Raw genomic sequence first — 19,447 nt, forward strand, 5'->3', positions numbered from 1 at the left:
GTCGCTGATCGGACGTGCCCTCCTCGACACGGTGCCGCCGAGAGTTCAAAGAACAGAAAAAAAAGAAGAAGAAAGCGACGCACACCGCCGCAGCCGGCACGGCCACCGCCTTCCATGCGAAGTTCCGGTCGTTGACGGCGTAAGAATTTATACATGCAGGAGAGTCCTCCATCGTCCGAATCATGTAAACCACGACAACCGTCCGTTCAGTACGGACCCACGGGACACACCGAATGGATTGGATTACTTGTCATATTGTGATTTGCTATTCTCTGTTTGCCCCAACAGCTGATCGTGACCGCTACCGGGTCCCATAGGACCATCCCGGACCGTCGGATCGGTGGACCCCGTTGAGAAGATTCCCTCTTCTTTTCTCTCCCTCCCTCCCCCCCTCCCCGCTGCGTGACCTCCTCCTCTTCGCTTCTTGCCTTTTGCTCCGCCTGTTTGTTGTCGTCCTTTCCAGCGAAGAAATACGCGGAAAAATCTTGTTTCAAATTCTCCCAGAATTCGATTGCCCCCATAAAATTTCCCTCTCGTCTTCTTCCCACGATTTCTAGGGATAGGGTTGGGTTAGGGTTAGGGTTTCTGTCGATCGCTTTCGCCTTCGGAGAAGGATTGGAGGATGAGCTTCGAGGATCTGGAAGCGGGGCGGCCGCTGTCAAGGCGGAGGGATCTGGTCAACGGGAGGCAGGACCCGACGCAGGCCGTGGCCGCCGGCGTCTTCCAGATCAACACCGCCGTCTCCACCTTCCAGCGCCTTGTGAACACCCTCGGGACCCCCAAGGACACCCCGGAGCTCCGCGAGAAGCTGTGAGGATCATCATCACTTTCTCCATTATCCCTTTTGCTTCTGATCGCTTTTCTTTCTATTGTTTCTATGGCTTGCGTTCGAATCCTGCTTATCTATAGTTGCTTATTCGATTGTCTGCTTTCTTGAATCAAGTTTTCTGGTATCTGAAGCTCTGTATTGGTTTTTATTTTTTAAAAAGATCTCGATGTTAGCGATCTTTTGCTTCTGTGATAGAAACTCTTGGATATTCATCAGGAAAATTATGGATTGCAATGTGTTTGCACCAAGGATGTAGCTTGCATTATTAAAAGGTAGATTATTTTTTCTCTCTTGCGAAAAAAATGTAGATTAATTTGTGCCATGGGTTTATGCTCTAATAATATCTTTATTTTCTTGGTGCGAGACTATTGTTTTTCTTGCTTGCTTATATGAGAGTTCTAGCGGGGTGTCTTTCCATCTATTTCAAGGAATGGTTGCAGTAATGGGCTCGGTCATTCATCTATTCTTGGTTTGATGAAATTGAAAGTTTGTCTCTAAGACCTAGTGAGCGATGGGACATTAGATGCTTCTTGTGTCATCACTAGTTAAAAATCTCAAGAAGCATCAGTCACATTAATTCTTGAATCTTATGTTGGATCCATGACCATGGGTTCTTTTTCTTCTTATATTAGGTATAATTGATCTAACATCATTGTCCTTCTGACAGTAGGAAAGGATTTCAATTAACATGTTTCATCTGAGCACATCTAATATTCTACTTGTTGTAAGATTTCACCATCCACATCATTTCTTATTAATTTTGGCTCAATGCAGAATCATTTGCACCTTCCCCTTTCTACACAGTTGCTCACTCTAAAAGGCATTGTGACTCGGCTTGCTTGTCGGGAAAGATTCCTTTCAAAACCGCAAGCCTATTGTTTGTAGTACCTGTATCAAACATCTATGTTTGAGAAATGAATAGAGAAAGATGGCTCGCTCTTTTGCAGAGGAGATCTTTATGGAGTCTTGCAGAAGAAGAGCCTTACCAACTATATGGAGTGACATTCGTAACTTTAGATGTTGTTCACGCGGTGATCTTCTATCTTTCCAAGAGTACTACCCTGTAGTCTATGTCTGGGAAGACAGGTGCGGTAGAGAGGTCCCCCACTTCGATTCCCGTCTCGTTAGCATCTCCGATCCGAGAGTTGGGATGACTCCGTTAGGTCTTTTTGGTCCGAAGCCGGACGGTAATGGACCTACAACCCTTGCTTGTGGACCAGCTGTTTTGAACGACCGCATTCGATGCGTCGACACTCGGAGTCTGACGAAACGAGCGTTCAAACAAATCAAAATTGTCCTCCCCAGGGCCATGCATAGAGATCAGTGATCGACATAACCTGGCACTACTAGTCGAATAAAAAAAAACTTCCAGCCAACAACCACTCATTTGGTCAGGTCTTAATTAATATTCTATATTTTATTATTGTTCTCTTTGTAACAGGTATTGTAATTTTAAGGAAAAATGAATGTGATGCAGTGTTATGGGATGCTTGCCTTTCCAGACCATGTGGTAAACTTCATGAGAAGAAAGCATTACACGGTGTTTGTAGATATTTATACTACAAAATTATATTTGAATAAGCAATAAAATAACTATTAAAAACAAGCTTATCTCACATATTAATTATTAATGTTGAATCTATGAATCCTTATTTATCATTTCATTCGTTCCTAATATGATATGCCTTCTGTAGCTATTCAAATCTGTTTGCAAAATCTCTATGTTATTTGAGGGCACTATTTGACCAAAATCCGCGCTTTTAAGGAAGCCCTTTTAGACTCATGGCACATGAGAATGCTATCTCGATTTATTCTATGATGAATTGTGCGTGCTCCTAAGGAAGCCTCTTTGGATTCATTACACATGCGAATGCTGTATTGGTTTATTCTATAATAAAGTGCTCATAATTTGATGATCTAATTTATTTCTAAAATCATCTTTTATAACTTTACCAGCGACTCAAAATTTTCATCTACATGATTCTCATCTTTTTTGCCCAGGCTCTCTTTATTAACCGAACTCAAACATTAGGTTGGTAACATAAAACCCTCATAGATTCATATGTTGATATCATATTGTTACTGAACTCAAATAATTAGAAACTCCATTTCTTTGACCTATAATATTAATGTGTTACAAAGGCTATTGTTAAACAACATGAATCATCAAAATAAATGTTATAATTATTTTAAATATTAATTCTATTTTTCAAGATATAACAACCTCTGCTAGTCATAAGACATATATGACAACTATGATATATATTCATGTTGCAGTGGAGGTGTTTTGATACCATTACAATGAGTCTACAATTGTGTTATGGTCATAATTCAAACCATATATTTAACCTGATGCAGGTTTGACTGGATAAGGGCCCAGGTGCAGGCTGTTTAATTAAAATATTTATAATTTCATCTTAATTATAATTTTTCAAGATATAACAACTAGTCATGAGACAGATATAACAGCTGTTATATAGTCATGTTGCAATGGAGGTGTTTCAGTACTATTATAATGATTATATAATGGTGTTGTGGTCATAATTCCAAACAATATATTTAGCCTGGTGCAGGTATGAGTGGATAAGGGCCCAGGTTCATATCTGGGCCATGGTAAATAACGTTTTTGCTTGATAGTTAAAACTAACATTTGAAACTCTTCTCAGCTTTAACATGTGAACAGATTGCTTGCATCTACTCTGTGGCTATATAACGACAAATATAGTTTTGCTGTTTTGCCTGTAACTTAGCTTTGGTCCTGACTTGATTCAGTCCGTCAGGCTTGTTTGTTGAATGTTTGAATGGTCATCTATTGTGCGTCGATTTCTAAAATTTTAATTGGGTTAAAAGCAATAATTTAATAAGAGAAATAAAATTGACATATAGTGCAATCTAAAGTCTATTTTAGTTTTGCTCTTATTCTTTTTAAGAGCATACAGGGTCATTATTGGCTGTTTTTTCATTCCAAATGGACTATTTGGAGTTCTGGAGTTGTTCAGAGTTGTCGAGTATTTCTATCTGTTTCTTGGGGATTTTGAAGCCTAGCATTTGAGGCAAGTGTCCAGCATTTTGCAAGAATTCTGAAGTTAACCTGTATACTTTCTCAGGTGTTATATTGAAGAAACATTGGGAAATGTGAGTTACTGGATCTTTTGTCTAATTGCCTTTGATCTTGATAGATTATGTAGAATCATGAGAGGGAGCATGTACCATTGTACTGCTTGGCAGGCTGGCTGCTTCACTCTTGAGACTGTGACCCTTTAAGGGAACTTATTGTCTAATCTTTTGTCTAATTGCCTTTGCTTCCCCCGTCTTTTCTGTTTGGCTCTTTGGACCTGTTTATGTACCTTTATGGTTTTAATGATTTTTTTTTTCAAAATTTCCTTCAAGAAAAGTATATCTAGAGATGGCCTATGTTACCTGGACCCTTTGATTTAGCCTAATGTACCACACCCAACACTTAAACATGGATATTGGTATGACACTTGGACACAGCTTTATAAGAAGAAATTCTTCTGTAGTAAAATGATCTAACATTTAGACACACACCTGCCCCTGACACACTAACCTGAGTCCTTGTAACATAGGAGGTGGCTTAACGCTTTGAGTCATGGTTTTGTCTGCAATTAAACTTTTGAGGAGAGTTGTGAAGAGACAATTTTAAGGCATTTCATTTTCTTGAAACCCCTACCACTCACCAGTTTCACTTGATGTTCATTTTTATCTAGTTATTTCTCAACCTCCATCGCCAATCACCCTTTTGCAGAAACTATGGAAAGACAAATACGTGCAGATTTTGTGTAGACCTCAATATTTCTCCAATTTCAGCGTTAGATATGATATTAAGGAATCTTGATTCTGCATAACCTCACACATTCTTTTTAAAGATCAAATTTATAGAGTATGTAATCCTTATATGCTAAACTTTTACATCGATTTCTATTCACACAATCTGCTGCTATTTGTTTCCATCATTGCTAATGTTCCACAACGATGTGAAGTAGTTGCATTCTGGTTTATTCACCAGCTTTTATATGAAAATTATGAGAACAATTTTTGGGGAGTGAGCACAGGAGACCTAGTCTTTTTTTTTTCTTGAACTGGTAATGGGTATTATGATATTCATATTATAGTTCTTCGATGCTACCTGTTTGGTATCTGGTTTTTTTCATTATCTTCTATTTTCATCAAACTCCTTTCAGGTGATACAATTTCACATGTGTTTATGCTTCACCTTTGTTCTGGCTTCATTTTACTGTAACATGTATTGTAAGGAGTATCTTAGATGTTTTGACAACACCTTTTTTCGGGACTTCATGCTTTATTTTCCTTACATATTTGCTGCCTTCGTAACACCTCCTTTTGTTTTGATCTAGATGTTTTAAAAGTCATATTCTTGATGAACCTATTTTGATTAATTTATTTGCTGGCAGGCACAAGACAAGGTTACATATTGGACAACTTGTGAAGGACACATCAGCAAAACTTAAACAAGCTAGCGAGACAGATCATCGCACTGAAGTTAGCGTGAGTGTTTATAACAAGTTTTCATTAAATTGTTTGACTCATTCATCTGATTTTGGGATGTAAATTTCAATGTTTTAGCTGTTTCGATGCTCCTTGGCTTTGGATGATTGTATCTTGAACATTCTACCTCAATTAATAGGTTCTGGATGAGGAATTTGGCTTTAACCTGACTCTGGTTTTCATGTTTTGTGGTGGAGCTATGTTTAAGTGGGTCACGCCTAAGTCTCGACTCAACTGGTTGTGCTGTAGTTTTGATGGGCATTGGATTTTAGACAAACTCGAAATGCACCAACTTTTGTACTCTTATACTGTCTTGGTTGGCCTAAAATTGTGATACATCTTTATCTTCCTGATTTATGTACCACTTCTCTGAATCTTTAAATCGGATCAAGGAAAATGAATCTTGAAGAGTTCACTGAAGTATGAAACTACATTCAAAAAAAAAATGAGAATAGTATTTAGTTTTAAGCAACAAAATGAATGTGTAATTGTAAAATTCTCAGTGATCTGGGTTTGCTAATTATTCTGCTTCATATGTATGTAGATAGTTCTTTGTTAGTGTCTTGTGAAGTCTTTTAAGATTATCTTATTGTCCTTGAGGAATAAGGAATCACCATCAAAGTGATTCTTTTTTAAATAAGAGTAAAAGATGTTAATAAATGGGTTGGAAATAAGGTTGCTCGCTTATCGTATCAATCAGAGGAAACCGTTGAACTTGTGTCATGAACATGACCATGCATACGTAGTGTGACTTGTGGCTCATGATATTCAATCTTTTACGAAGAACAATCTTTACAACAATAGTAGTTCTTTTTAATAGTGATGCGACAAAAGAGGAGAAAAGTAGAGGTACAATAGGACATTCTGAAGGAATAAACGATATGATAAACAACAAAAAATATATAATCTTTACTCTTCCATTTGTATTTCCAACCTATGGTATAATCTTTACACCTCAATAAACAATATGATATAATTATCATACCTTTTTTCCTTGAACAAGTACTTTGTGTCCCACCTGATTCTTGAGCAAGGCCCTGGTCTCATCTTATTCAGTATTTATGTACTTGGGGAATTATGACATATCCTTCAGAAATATAGCCTCTCAAGTTGTTCAGGCTGTGTTTGGTTCACGAATAAGGAAAATCTTAAGCCGTTTTATTTCTCCGTATTCTTCTGCATTTGACTTTATTCTGTTTTCACATGAATAAGTTTGTAATTTGGTTTGGTTGGAGACTGAAGAATAGCTGCAAGTGTTGTTTGGTTGGATAACTTGAAATTAATAAATAAATACTAAATTTTTGGCAATTTGGTAAGAATGAAAACTCTCGAGAGTTGAGTAAAGTTGTTCGACCCCTCACCCACCCAACTGAATAGATTTATCGCTGACCAAAATGAGCTTACTTTGGTTAAACGAAATGTGATTTTGGTATTTGACTTTTGGGGTTTATCCATGAGCCAGAGACAGCCTTAGTAATTAATTGCTGGAATTGATCTCTTGAGTTGTTCAAACTATTTGAGAGGTATACCATAGTTGTACTTTTTATTGGTAATTTATGAGCTTGTGCTTGTCAAATAATGTAGTTGGTCATGATTGCAATTACTTTTGGGGTTTATCCATGAACCAAAGACAGCCTTAGTATTTAATTGCTGTAATTGATCTCTTGGGTTGTTAAACCTTTTTGAGAGCTATATCATGGCTGTGCTCTTGATTGGTAATTCATGAACTTGTCCTTGTCAAATGATGTAGTGGTCATGATTGTTGTTTCTGGTGCATAGTGTTTAAATTACTATGGCATGGTGGCAGCTATTTTGAGACTTCCAGCTATATAGAGGTGACATATTGTATATATGCTTCATTCTAATAAGGCCTCTAAGACTATTGGTCTACACATCATGCTGATTTTCCCTCTTAATTCCGTGATTCTTAGACATGAATTTCTAAATGCAGGCAAGCAAAAAGATAGCCGATGCAAAGCTTGCAAAAGATTTCCAAGCAGTTCTGAAAGAGTTTCAGAAAGCTCAAAGGCTTGCAGCTGAGAGGGAAACTGCTTATGCCCCTTTTGTTCCTCAAGCAGTTCTTCCTTCGAGGTACTGATTTACTCACTCAGCTCTTATTAGGTCTCAAGAAGTCGTGAATAATGATTGTCAGTCATGTGTGTGTGTCTTTTTTTTTTTTTTTGGTTGTGCGAAGCTATTTAACATAAATTTGATGTATTGTCATGAATTTTCACTGGTAAATAGTAGTTTTCATAGTAATTGGTGTATTTTCAATGCTGAATTTCTGCATATTATAGTATCAATACATGATACATTGTGATCTTTGTGCCCTGCTGATCATCTGATTGCTGTAGCCTGGTTATTTTTGTGCAGCTATACTGCTAGAGAGATAGATGTTAGTGCTGATAAAACATCTGAACAGCGTGCTCTGCTTGTGGAATCTAGAAGGTGAGAGGTCTTTGTATTTTAATCCTTTGATGCATAATGATTATATAGTTGAGTCCGTTTGTGAAATTGCCATGCTTGGCACAAAAGACTGTAGTACTGATATTTAAACACTTCTAGATGCTGTGCCAGATATTATTTGGCACCGATCTCTTGCACATGCGACTTTTGAATTTCTTGCATTGTTTTATAGATTCATCTAGTTGACCTTGATATGACATTTTCCCATCATTTTGTGGAATCCAGCTGCCTGAGTGCAAAATTCTGTATTGTCGCTCTTTTTCTTGACATCATCAATGTTTACGAGCTCAACTTTCCCTTTTGTGAATTTTTGATTATCGTTCGCTTGATAGTTTTGAGATTGCTGCCATCTATTCTTGGATAGAAATTATCCCCCATTGGCTTCTTCCCTGACATGCGTCTCTGACAATTCTCAGCTGATGTTGGAAGTTTGTGTTTTAATTTTAATTTTGTGGCGTTGTAGACAAGAGGTATTGCTACTGGACAATGAAATTGTCTTTAATGAAGCCATCATTGAGGAGAGAGAGCAAGGCATGCAGGAGATTCAGCAGCAGATCGGCGAGGTGAATGAAATTTTCAAAGACCTTGCTGTGTTGGTTCATGACCAAGGAGCTATGATCGGTAAGTTTACATCCTAGCACTGCCATTTGAAGTAACTTACATTCAGTCGACTAATGTTGCTCTATCACCTGCTGCAGATGATATCGACTCCAATGTTGAGAACTCCCTAGCAGCAACTGCACAGGCAAAGACTCAACTTGGGAAAGCATCCAAAACACAAAAGTCCAATTCATCTCTGGTATGTTTAATCCATCGAATATATCTCATTTTGATATAATTTCGACCCTTTTCTTGACCAGGTGCTGTTGATTTGTGCAGACATGCTTGCTTTTGGTGATATTTGGGGTTGTGCTACTCATTGTGATCATAGTCCTTGCAGCATAATCATTGGAAGGGGTAGTCGCATCTGATCAACGGTTCCAACAGAAATTCTGAGAGATTTGTGTATACTCTCAGGTGGTTTGGTAGTCTTGGCCTACTGGGGGTGATAATATGCGGACATCTCGTTGATGTTAAATAGTATATATATAATGCAGTGATTTTTGGTGATGTAAAATTGTTTCAGTTGGTTTGTCTTGCGGTTCCTTTCATATCATTTTGCGAGTCCGAAGTGTGGAGGCCTGGACGTGTCTGGGCAAGGAACTAACAGCTGACTTTAATGATTGATATGTATCAATAAAATTGGTATTCTTTGATTATGTCTCTCTTTTTAACTGAAAGGAATTTCCAAGTCCGGCACTCTTCATGAAGCATCCATCGTATTACTTGTTAGCTAGACTTCCTACACCAAGCGTAACCCCCCATTCGTCAATGTTGTGCTTAGAAATTATCCTATTTACTGACATTATGCCGGGCTAAATCGGTGGGTCATCCCTCAAACCAATCAGCAGGTTATATCTCAGCTGTCTAAATATCTTTCGGTGAAATTTTCTTGTTACTTGATCATTTCTGTTTGTTGTAGTAGAGGGCAAGTTGAACAATAACAATCATCTATGGCCCGTTTGGTATTGTTTTGGTTTTCAGCTTGTGTTTTCGAAGCAGATGATGAAACTCGCGTTTTTAAAATTCTGTTTGTAAAGTCATTAGAACTCCTGGCAGAAGAGATTTATTGCTTCCATAGAAGAGTAAAGATAAAAGCATGGAATGCCGGAAGGTTTGCTCGACTTCAATCTTCATGCTGAGTGGAGAAACAAAAAACACAAAACACCTACAATACTTGAAACAGACCTTATGAAGGAGTCATGCTGGTTTGGGGCGTAGCCGACCCCACAAGCGGTTTCACTTGGACCGTCTTTTCTTCTCTGCCGAGGTAATTGGAGTATGGATGAGAAGTCTCTTCGGATCTCCGTGATAACGGGCGTTCCATGAGGTCACCCGTGAAGTGTTTGGATCGCAGAGGTTGATCTTCTTAAGTACTCGGAGAGAACAATCAGATAGCAGGGTGGAAAAGCATGTGCTGAGCTCGAGAATCCGTTCCTAACGAGATGGCGGCGATAACGGAAACTCTCGGGTGATGCGCCCGGTCCTCATTCATCAGACTGGTGGGTAGACGGACGGCTGAGATGGGTGCTTCCCGTTGGAAGATGAGATGAGGACAAGATCTCCACGCCGAAGGGAGTCGGGGACTCGTCGCTCTTAAGAGGAGGCCGGCCACTTCTCGGCTCTCGGCATCCCTCGTTGCGCACGTGTCCGCATGGCTCTCTCTCCGTTCCGCAACGTGTCCTCTCTCTCTCTCTCCCCCTCCCCGTGCCCACCGATAGCTATACGCAGAAAGGAGCAGGTCATCGATGGACTTTCCTCACCGGCTCCATTTTCTCATCCTCAGGTCTTCTTCTCGCTTGCTTCCCCTTCTGCCCCCATTCCTCTCTTTCATTATAAATGTACATGTTCTTGTTGATCTTACTTTTAATTTTTTTTTTCTTCCCTTCCGTTCCGGTGTCTGGGTTAGTGGAATTTGTTAGCTAGGCTTACTATTTTTTATTTCGTCGCTGTGGCATCGAGGAATAGAGTCCCCCCTTGGAGCTCAGAAAGGAAGAGCTTCCGCATCTCTCCTCCCCCTGGTGGCTGCTCGATCTTGTTGGAAGCTCGTCACGTCCTTGGCGACCAGCAATCCTATTCCCTGTTTGATAAATAGAGCAGCCGCCGTTAATTTGTATACCATCTCCTGTTAGGGCGAAGGGATTTACGAATGAGTCTGGTGTAATACTTATTTTTCGGCCTGTTATATATATGTTCTATTTTCTCATTGGCATGTCTGTGCTACCTGACAGCTGTGGACTACATCCATGTGACTGACGAGAGGATATCTAAACATCGACGATGGCAGTCTACGCTTCATGGTCGATGGGTGAGTAACTTTTGAGCCGACTCTTATCAACAATCTGTCTTCTGGGGCTGTCTGGAAGTCTGGTTTTGTTCGGGCATTTGCAGCCTTTTTTGGTGCTCTTATCATGCGATTATATAAAGTAATAGTGCATTGTCCTGCAATATTGTAGGCCATTGCTTCTCTGGACTTTTACATGGCCATTAGTTGGTCTTGGTAGCCTTATCAACTTAGTTGCAAGGTATGCTGCCTCCTCTGCCATAGGCATCTGAACAAAAAGCTGCAGCTCCTGCAACTGCGGGCCTGCGGCTGCAGATGGACCATGCAGAACAAGTGCAAATTGGACTGCACCTTAATTTCTACAACTTTAATTGCATATCTGACTTCCAACTGGTTTCCTGTGCATCTTGGTTGCAGCTCCAGGGACTGGAGAGGAACATGCATGCTGGACCTGACTGGAACATGTCTTGATCTAATCACGAACATGATATTTTTTGTGACGAAGCCTCTCTCATTGATCCAAGTTGTCTTACTGCTTTGTGCAAGGAGCGTCTGTTTTGTTGCCCTTGCATGGTGGCGGCTGGTGAATTTGATCGTCAACTTCCATGCTAATTCGTGCTGGCAGATCATGGTTTGCTCGGCTGCTTTCTTGACCCTTCCCGTCCGGATATTGACGGCTCTAGAAAGGGAGAGGAAGGTCAGTCTTTGTTTGGCGCATTTTCTAATTTTATTCTTGGAACTACTATAGCTCATTTTTCTCGAGGAGTTATGAATGTGCTAGTTGATGAGTTGGTAGTTGGTGTCCTGATATTCCAGTATCTTCCATGTGTTATTGGTTTGACAGTTGACCCTGATGAAGTGGTTGACAGTAGTGCTGCTTCATCTTCTACTGCTGTAATGTTTTTAAGAAGGGCTGCAAGTAGGATGGGTTTGACTAGGTTTCGGCATGATGTGTTTTATGAACCCATGAGGTTTCTCAGGCTGAGTCAAGTCAGATAGAGTCCAAACATAAACCATAAAAAGTATGTATACATGAAGTCACTTAATTTGTTGTGTCCTAAATCTGGGGTGCAAGCAAACAACAAGCATAGTAACTTTTAGGCATTATTAACAACTCATCCAGTGCAAGATTAGTTATAGGAAATATCTATACATCATCATTAACAGCACATATTAATAACCAACAATTAAAAATTTATTAACTACATCACGTTTGTTTCTTAAACACGAGGAGGGTCAGGGTGCCTTACATTTGCACTAGTTTCAGGTAGGTCTTGTTGTGGACCAGAATTAGTAGTGATGGCGAAATGAATTGGGTTAAGTGGTGACTATTTCATGAGTACATTCATCACTAAATTGGTAATGAAATATGGGATGTTGCCTATATTCCATTAGAAATATATCTATTGTCTTCGACTATTTACAACTTTGAGTCAATGAGGAGCCTAATCTTTCGTATAAGCAGAGTTAGTAGTGATGGCCAAATGAATTGCGTTAGTTGCTGCAAAGCCTGGTTTGAGTGTGATGGATTGGTCAAATAATTTTATGTAGAGGAAGGAGTAAGTCGTAATAGCCTCTGAAATGATCATTATGTATTGTTTGGTCAATCTTAAAAAAATCATGCAACTGCCTTTTTCCCTGACGTATATTCCAGCAACCTACAGCGCCTTATATCTATACTGATAGAAATCATGTTATTGTAATGGTATTCCATGCTATAAACCAGTCACCTTATACCACTTCACCAATAAAAGTTTTTCCATGAAAAATGGGACACACAAAAAATTCTGAGCATGTTTAATAAAAATTGACCACATGGTTTGGATTTTTTTAGATCCAGTAGAGGTAAGGTTCACCTTGGTGATTTCATCCAGAAAACAATTGCAAAAACCATTTGATCAAACCAAAATCTAGAGGAAAAATAAATTGGTTCTGTCAAATTTATGTGCTACTAATCAGCAAAGCCAGAAATAAGTTTCTATTTAACCACTCTGAAATCTATGCTTTTTAAGATTCAGGTTTCACAGAAACTTTGTAGAACTAGCAATCAAACTGAGTTTGCTGTAAGCAGGCAATGAGGAAGCGGGTGATCTGGAAGTTGGTTCAGCACTACAGGTAGAATACTGTAGATTAAACAAATATAACTGAGCGCTCTCAACAAAGAAATGTCTTTGAGTAGTCAATCTATGATGCCTGCTTTAAAAAAAATGGATTTTATTAATATGATTTTAAAAGTTTTCTGGTTCTAGTTTCAATCTAGGGAATGAAGCAACTTGCAGGTTTCCAACACCCCCCCCCCCCCCCCCCCCCCCCACCTTTTTTTTTGTTCATTATCTGATCTACACCATTAAACAATTATGTTTTGCCAGATCATGGTACTTGCTGCTACAGTATATCTCTTTGCTTTTTATCTGCTTGTTATTTATACTGTATTAGAAGTCTTTTCTATCATCATTTGTAACTGTCAATTTTCTTTTTTAATGATTTATTTGTGGTTACTAGATTTTTTTTTTTTGATAAGGCGGACAGATCATCCATGAAGTCGGGAAATAAAATATCGTTCAGTGCAATAGGAATGGCTAGGATACTGGGTGGTTACTAGATTCATGAACTAGTTTATTTACTCTGTCAGCATATATTGCCATAAAAATTCGGATCAACTTATCTGCTTGTTCATTTTGATATTATTTAGAAAAAAATCACGACATTTCTCAAAATAGATTTTTTCCCCTTTTAACTTGCGGATGAGGATTAAATGTTGATCATGTACAGCTAGAGAGGCTCCTTAGTGAGATGCAAATTCAGTTGGAGAGCTTTATCTGGGAAAACAAGGAACTTGAAGAACGACTGCAAATGGCTGTCAAAGACCGAAGGGTCATAGGGACAATGCTTCAGGAGATCGAAGAAGAGAATGAAAAGGCTCTTGCTAGAATTGATCTACTAGAGAATGAGGTGAGATTCAGTCCTTTTCAAATCCCCAGTTACAGTATGATGCAAACTCTATATGAAAGGAAAATCAGTTAGTCATTTAATTCTTGAGTTTTTCATAGTGAAGAAACTAAAGTAAATAATCTGTCACATTGTGGAAACAAGATTTCGATTTTGGCTTTCTTTGCTTGAATTTGAGCATGGACGGGCCATTTCAAAATCAATATGTTTAATTTCTGTCATTACTTAAATTTTTAACCATGCCAGTTTAGTGTACTGAGAGCGCAATTTTTTTTTTTTTTTCTTTTGTTAGTTTTGCTTCTCATTTATCTTGAATCACTCAATGATATGCATCCAAAAATGAAGTTTTCCTCATGAGACAGTATCCCTCCCCGGAAAAGTCAGGTATTCTAATATTCAGGTCTGCTTACAAATATTGCATGGCCTAATTGACAGGATGTTGATAAGATTCTTCTTTGTTTTTTTATCAAATTTTCTTTTTTATACTTTCAGATGAGAGATTCTCTCTCTCTATTGTGCATGCGCGCATGTCCTGTTTATTCTTTGGGTAAGTTACTTCCCAGTCAAGAGATAATTTTTTTACATGTAAGGGAGAGCGTGCTTCACTAAAAAAAGTGAAGGATTTTGGTTCAGATCAGCTTAAATGTATTGAACAACCTATTCTATGATTTTGTAGGTTTTTTTCCTACTTTATTTTTTTCATCAACTTCACTGTTCCAGATAAGATTTACTTTTGCTACTGGCTCATCATTTGTATGAGTTACTATGTCATCTGAAGAAAGTTTTTCATGTGTGAGAGAGTGCCCTTCATGCAAGTCTGATAACTTTACTCAAGTTGGCTCATGTCTAGCACAGCCTACTCCACATGCACAATTTTTCTTTTTTTTTTTATGGTATCTAATGTGTTTTTATTCCATGTTTCCTACTTATATGTTCTTGCTGTAGCCTATAAACCCTGACTTGCTGTTCTTTTCATGTTTAGTTTCCTCTTCTTCTCCTGCTGTTTTCTTCCTCTTTGACTGCCTCGTTTGACATGTGGCTTTATTGAATATACTTGTCTTGTTTGCCGTTTTAGAGATGTAACTAGCTGTTAGCTTTATGTCAATATGCTTGTCACCTTTTGCAACTGTTAGATTTCTTTTGATGAAAAAACCTATAGTATCAAAATGCCACAGCATATCTTGAACTCATATGGAAAGTCTGCTGTGAGAAATAAAATTCTAACAGAGTAGATAGTGAATAACATCCCTTAATCAACAAACAACATTAGTCACATTTTACATTACCATGCTCACCTATTTCAAAAATATGTGACCAATGTATGAATAGAAAACTATTAGACAAAGTTACATCTCTTGAACATCGGATAATACAATTTAGATTTTAGACTTTAAAGAACTATGTAAGCAGAAGAGGAAGAAGAGAGGCTAGAGGAAGTGAATGAGGTGAGGTTGATAGGCAACAAAAACATGGAAAGAAAAGCCATCAAGTATGACATGAAAAAGCAAAGAATTTTGCATGTAGAAACCAGTTGTGCAAGACGGAATCAGGTTTGGGCCAAAGTACCTAACTCCTCTTATAGAGGGTGACCTCTTTCATGTGAAAAAACTTTATTTTGACCAAGGTTTTAAATACCGGTGCCAAATACCTATTCTGTTCTTTCATCGGAATGGTACGGTACTGGCATGATGCCTTGAACCTAAAATGTCGAAAGAAGGTTGAGCTATGATGATTCTCCATTCACATAGGATGGAACAAATGACACTAAAAAAGCTCAATCTCACTTTGAGAGTCAAGCAACATGATCCATCATGGCGAAGCATGTCAATGTCTAATTCATGAAAGAAGGGGGCAGCCCTTGGTATCGATAAACTGAAAACTTCAAAAAAATTGAAAACCATGACCTGTCAGTATAGTACCACCGGTTCACATGGATAGGTACAGACGGCACATACCAGAACAACTGATTTCGGCATCCCAACCTGTATTGGTGCTGGTTTCGCATCCGAATGGTGCAATATCAGTTGCACCACTCTGTTCCAGTGGTTTGTGACACCGTGATTTTGACTGCGAAGTAACTCATTTGAAGGACAAGCTGGTAGGAAAAGTAATCTCATTTAGAAGGGCAAAATTGATAGAAAAATTGAGGGAGGGAGGAAGAGAAAAGAACCACTCTGTGCAACTGTGGATATATGAGTCTGCCATCTAACTCTTGGAAACTATTTGTTTTGACCGCGTACTAAGTTGGCCAAAGATATGCCAGTGGAAAAGTGAAGTTTACTGAGAAAAGTTGGACCAGGAAAAACATTTAGGAAAAAAAGAGAAAAAAAAGAAACCATATGACTTATGACAAGTAGGGATGGATTTTCAATTCAAAGATGACTTATTGTGTACCAAAAAAAGAAAAAAAGATGACTTATGACATGCTGAGTAAGGTTTGATGGCATGTGGTGACCAATCATATGCTGAAAATCAGCTGTCTTAGCTTTTGGAGTGCTGCAGGTTTCCAAGTCTGGGGACTACAAGAAATTGGGAGTTGGAGAAATGGAAGTGGAAGTGGTAGATGATGGGATTTGGACAAGAAATTTAGATGGAGGGAGGTTGATGGTACATTTTGGGGAAGAGGAAAAAGATGAATCCTTTTTTGGAATATTACCCTTCCCAAAGTTCTTATTTTCACACTAGAATAGATGTTTAGCAAAGGTGCAATCATAACTTTTTGAACAAGATCTTAGCCATAAGAGAGGGTTGAAAAGACCAGCAGCAGCAGCAGCAAAAAAAAAAACGTTAGGAAAAAAAACAGAGGGAAAAATGGATAAATAAAAGTTGTTGTTTCAAACAATTTTCTTCCCTGATGTTGGCCTTGGTTTTCTTATATGGAGTTCGAACAGGCATATATAGTATAGTTGCGTTAGAGGAATTCAGGAAGATGGTGAAATCCCAAATACCATGGGATTTCCACCTTAGCTCTTAGGGATTGAATATACTGATACCTCGCCATGCAAACTGTTAGGGAAGGATTAGTAAAGTGTCATGCGGCAGTCCCAAGGTTTCCTAACGGATCACCCACCACCGGTCATACTTCACTAACTCCCTACATTTTGACAGCTGCAGGATCTTAAAGAAGAGAATATGCGCCTGAAGGAATCTCAGGGGAAGGCCTTATGCAGTCGCAAAAGTCACGATGACATGCCCCTTGGCACTCACCATGGTATTCCCTCATGGAGGAGTCCCAGCTGCGGCGAGAGCGGGATGAATCCTCGGCTGCATGGGGACTCGCGGTGCGCCGGTGACAAAGGCAAGATTACTCGTGGCACTCACCAACTTGTTTCGAGCGGCATGATAACGATGGATGAGTCGCTGGAGAGACAAAGGGTCGTGGCACTTCACCGGAGTCTGTTCGGCGCCATGCTATCGCTTCTGGTGGGCATGATCATCTGGGAAGCCGAAGACCCATGCCTGCCCCTGGTAGCAGCACTGTTTACAGTGGTAGGGATGTCCCTGAACAGCGTGGTCCAGTTCTTCTCCACTATAAAGAACAAGCCAGCTTCTGATGCTGTTGCTTTGCTGAGCTTAAACTGGTTCATACTTGGTGCTCTCACCTACCCAACTTTGCCCAGGGTTGCTCGAATGCTCGCACCCCAGGCCGTCAACTTTGCAGACCAGGTGGTCTGCTGGCTTGGCTACTCCACCTAGCCTGATGGTGAGCTGATGGCTTAATTGCAGCCGTGGGGCAGGAGACCTGTTTTGGAATTCCTTCCAGATTTTGAGCTGTAAATTAGCAAGTTTATCTTTTTACAAGTTTTAGCTTACAGATTTTGGAATACCTGTTTTGGAATTCCTTACGGATGTCCGAGGTTTGGCTGGGGCTTTCTGGCCGTTCGTGTAGCTTCTGACTAGCTGTATTGTTTGCAATCTTTTCTCGCTTTTTGCCACACATTTCATTGTGAAAAATGGATGGCCAAAGCTTGCATAAAGGATGATTTTTATTACCCTGCGGAGTTGCATCTTGGCAGGTAAAGAGCAAGTGTAGGGGAGGGGAATGAGGTTACCTTGAGAGGGGACAGAAGGGTCTTGACAAATACGAGTCATGGAGAGAAGTGGGGGAAAGGGATAAGTTAAAAGGGGCATTACTAAAGGTTTATGTAAGATGGGAAAAAGAATAAGCCGATCAGGTCGAGCACCTAAGATGCAAAAGATTTAAATTAGGGTTGCAAGTTCTCTCTCTCTATATATATAGCTTCTGCATGCCAAGAGAAGACGAAGATTGAATTCAGAGTCCTCTGTATCTTCTTTGCTCCCGTTGTATTTGGTGGCAAGGCACTTTTGCCAAATAATGACTAGTATTGTTAGGGTATAATTCTGCATGTTTGCGACGAAGGCAAATATACTCCTAGAGATCTCATTGCTGGCTGCTTGATGGTCGAGTCGCCTTAAAACAAACTTTATGGCAGCATAATTCTGCTCATTTGATGGGGCTGTTATGCACACAGCAATGCATGAGCCTGCAGTTTAGATGGAATTGACCTCATCCCTTGCAGCGCATGTCTGCGTGAATCTTGATGCCCCACACGTGCATGTCCTTAGTGTCCCTCTTTAAGGGTTCCACCAACCATTAGCGAGTCGAGTTATGATTAGGGCTGGAAGTGGGCTCGGGCCGGCCCGAAGCCCATCGGGTCGGGCCGCTTGCGGGCCGGGCTATGGGCTAGACCCAATGAATTTCGGGCCGGGCTCGGGCTGCAAACTTAAGCCCAATTTTATTTCGGGCCGGGCTCGGGTTTTCCATTGGCCCGGCCCGGGCCCGGACCAAGCCTGAGCCCAATGCCAGCCCGAACCGAAATAAAATCACGGCCCAAATGGGCTGGCCCAAACGGTTTGTTAGGATCTTTTTGGGCCTTTTTTTCCTTCTTGGCCTATCTTTTGCTACTCTTATCTGCCTTAATAGCAGCCTTGCGTTTCCCAATCTTCCTGAAATAAAGAAACTTCAAATATATTTCTAGAACAACATAGCATGCTGAAAACCTCTCTTCTGCAAAGGGATCTTGGCTACAGTAAAATCCTTAATGTTGAACGTGCAGAAGAAGGACCTTCCGTCATAACATATATTTGTTTCACTCATAGGAAATACTCATATAATTACAAAATGACCACTTGTGTGCCCCAGCCTTGCTGCAAATGTGCCTAGAACCTCGTGTGTGCATCTGCACTTAAACTCAGTGTTTCCATGCTCCATAGGCTCAATCAGTTTACTCAGCAAATAAGATGGATCATAAGCCATCATCACAAACAGAAAGTATTGTAAGCTACAACAGCAGATAGGATGAAGTTAGCAATTTCATCGCAAAGGTTGACTGGATGCAGCATTAAAAAAGCTCAAGTAACCTGTCATCAGCTAGCTTCAGTACTCCCTTAGTTTCCTTCTTTGTTGCCCCTTTTCCCTTTCCTCCCTTCATTTTCAGGTGGAGTTCCTGTTACAACGAGGTTCAACAAAACAATGAAACCTTGCAACCACAAGAAGTTGCTAGTTAGAAATGGAAATGACAGCAGCTGTAGACTAATAATAAGAAGAAACATTAACTGTCTAAGAGCAATATAAGCTATGGCAAGAACCAGGGGATGCACCATATAACTTGATGCATGTATTAACCATTCAATAAGCTATCTAACCAACGCGACAGGGAAAAAATGTATTGGACTGAAAAAAAAAAGTTGCTGAGATTATAAAGGATATGAAATACAAGGGCATGACATTTTCGAAGTAAACTCATCAAAGCAAAGAACTTCCAGATACT

The 19,447-nt window shown here is 39.7% G+C and overlaps 2 protein-coding genes across 5 annotated transcripts; both read left to right on the top strand.

Moving 5' to 3' along the window:
• Positions 1-173: 173 nt before the first annotated feature.
• Positions 174-9,081, top strand: LOC103718761 (syntaxin-22-like). Its single transcript, XM_039123893.3, has 7 exons — positions 174-810; positions 5,263-5,356; positions 7,308-7,447; positions 7,730-7,804; positions 8,286-8,443; positions 8,521-8,621; positions 8,702-9,081. Exons 1-7 carry the CDS (start codon positions 623-625, stop codon positions 8,765-8,767), a joined length of 822 nt encoding a protein of 273 aa, XP_038979821.2. The 5' UTR covers positions 174-622; the 3' UTR covers positions 8,768-9,081.
• Positions 9,082-9,406: 325 nt separating this feature from the next.
• LOC103718760 (coiled-coil protein) lies at positions 9,407-17,647 on the top strand. 4 transcript variants are annotated; one of them, XM_008807710.5, is made up of 6 exons: positions 9,822-10,208; positions 10,654-10,730; positions 10,879-10,947; positions 11,124-11,403; positions 13,479-13,658; positions 16,764-17,647. In XM_008807710.5, exons 2-6 carry the CDS (start codon positions 10,720-10,722, stop codon positions 17,349-17,351), a joined length of 1,128 nt encoding a protein of 375 aa, XP_008805932.3. In that variant the 5' UTR covers positions 9,822-10,208; positions 10,654-10,719; the 3' UTR covers positions 17,352-17,647. The 4 variants fall into 4 exon arrangements, with proteins under 4 accessions (XP_008805934.3, XP_008805932.3, XP_008805933.3 ...); XM_008807711.5 differs by having other exon boundaries at positions 10,015-10,208; positions 16,770-17,647; XM_088717317.2 differs by lacking the exon at positions 9,822-10,208 and adding an exon at positions 10,420-10,535 and having other exon boundaries at positions 16,764-17,592.
• The last annotated feature ends 1,800 nt before the right edge of the window (positions 17,648-19,447 follow it).

Source organism: Phoenix dactylifera, chromosome 3, assembly GCF_051530095.1.
Source record: "Phoenix dactylifera cultivar Ajwa chromosome 3, Ajwa_hap1_PhDact_Kaust_v1.1, whole genome shotgun sequence".
Taxonomy (NCBI): domain Eukaryota; kingdom Viridiplantae; phylum Streptophyta; class Magnoliopsida; order Arecales; family Arecaceae; genus Phoenix; species Phoenix dactylifera.

What these genes read in the sequence shown, in the direction of transcription:
- LOC103718761 (XM_039123893.3), top strand. Translation starts at nt 623, where the DNA reads ATGAGCTTCGAGGATCTGGAAGCGGGGCGGCCGCTGTCAAGGCGGAGG. An exon ending in CTGCTTGTGGAATCTAGAAG is followed by an intron (nt 7,805 to 8,285) that starts GTGAGAGGTCTT and finishes GTGGCGTTGTAG; the next exon opens with ACAAGAGGTATTGCTACTGG. An exon ending in AAAAGTCCAATTCATCTCTG is followed by an intron (nt 8,622 to 8,701) that starts GTATGTTTAATC and finishes TGATTTGTGCAG; the next exon opens with ACATGCTTGCTTTTGGTGAT.
- LOC103718760 (XM_008807710.5), top strand. An exon ending in CTTATCAACTTAGTTGCAAG is followed by an intron (nt 10,948 to 11,123) that starts GTATGCTGCCTC and finishes TCTTGGTTGCAG; the next exon opens with CTCCAGGGACTGGAGAGGAA. An exon ending in TTGATCTACTAGAGAATGAG is followed by an intron (nt 13,659 to 16,763) that starts GTGAGATTCAGT and finishes ACATTTTGACAG; the next exon opens with CTGCAGGATCTTAAAGAAGA.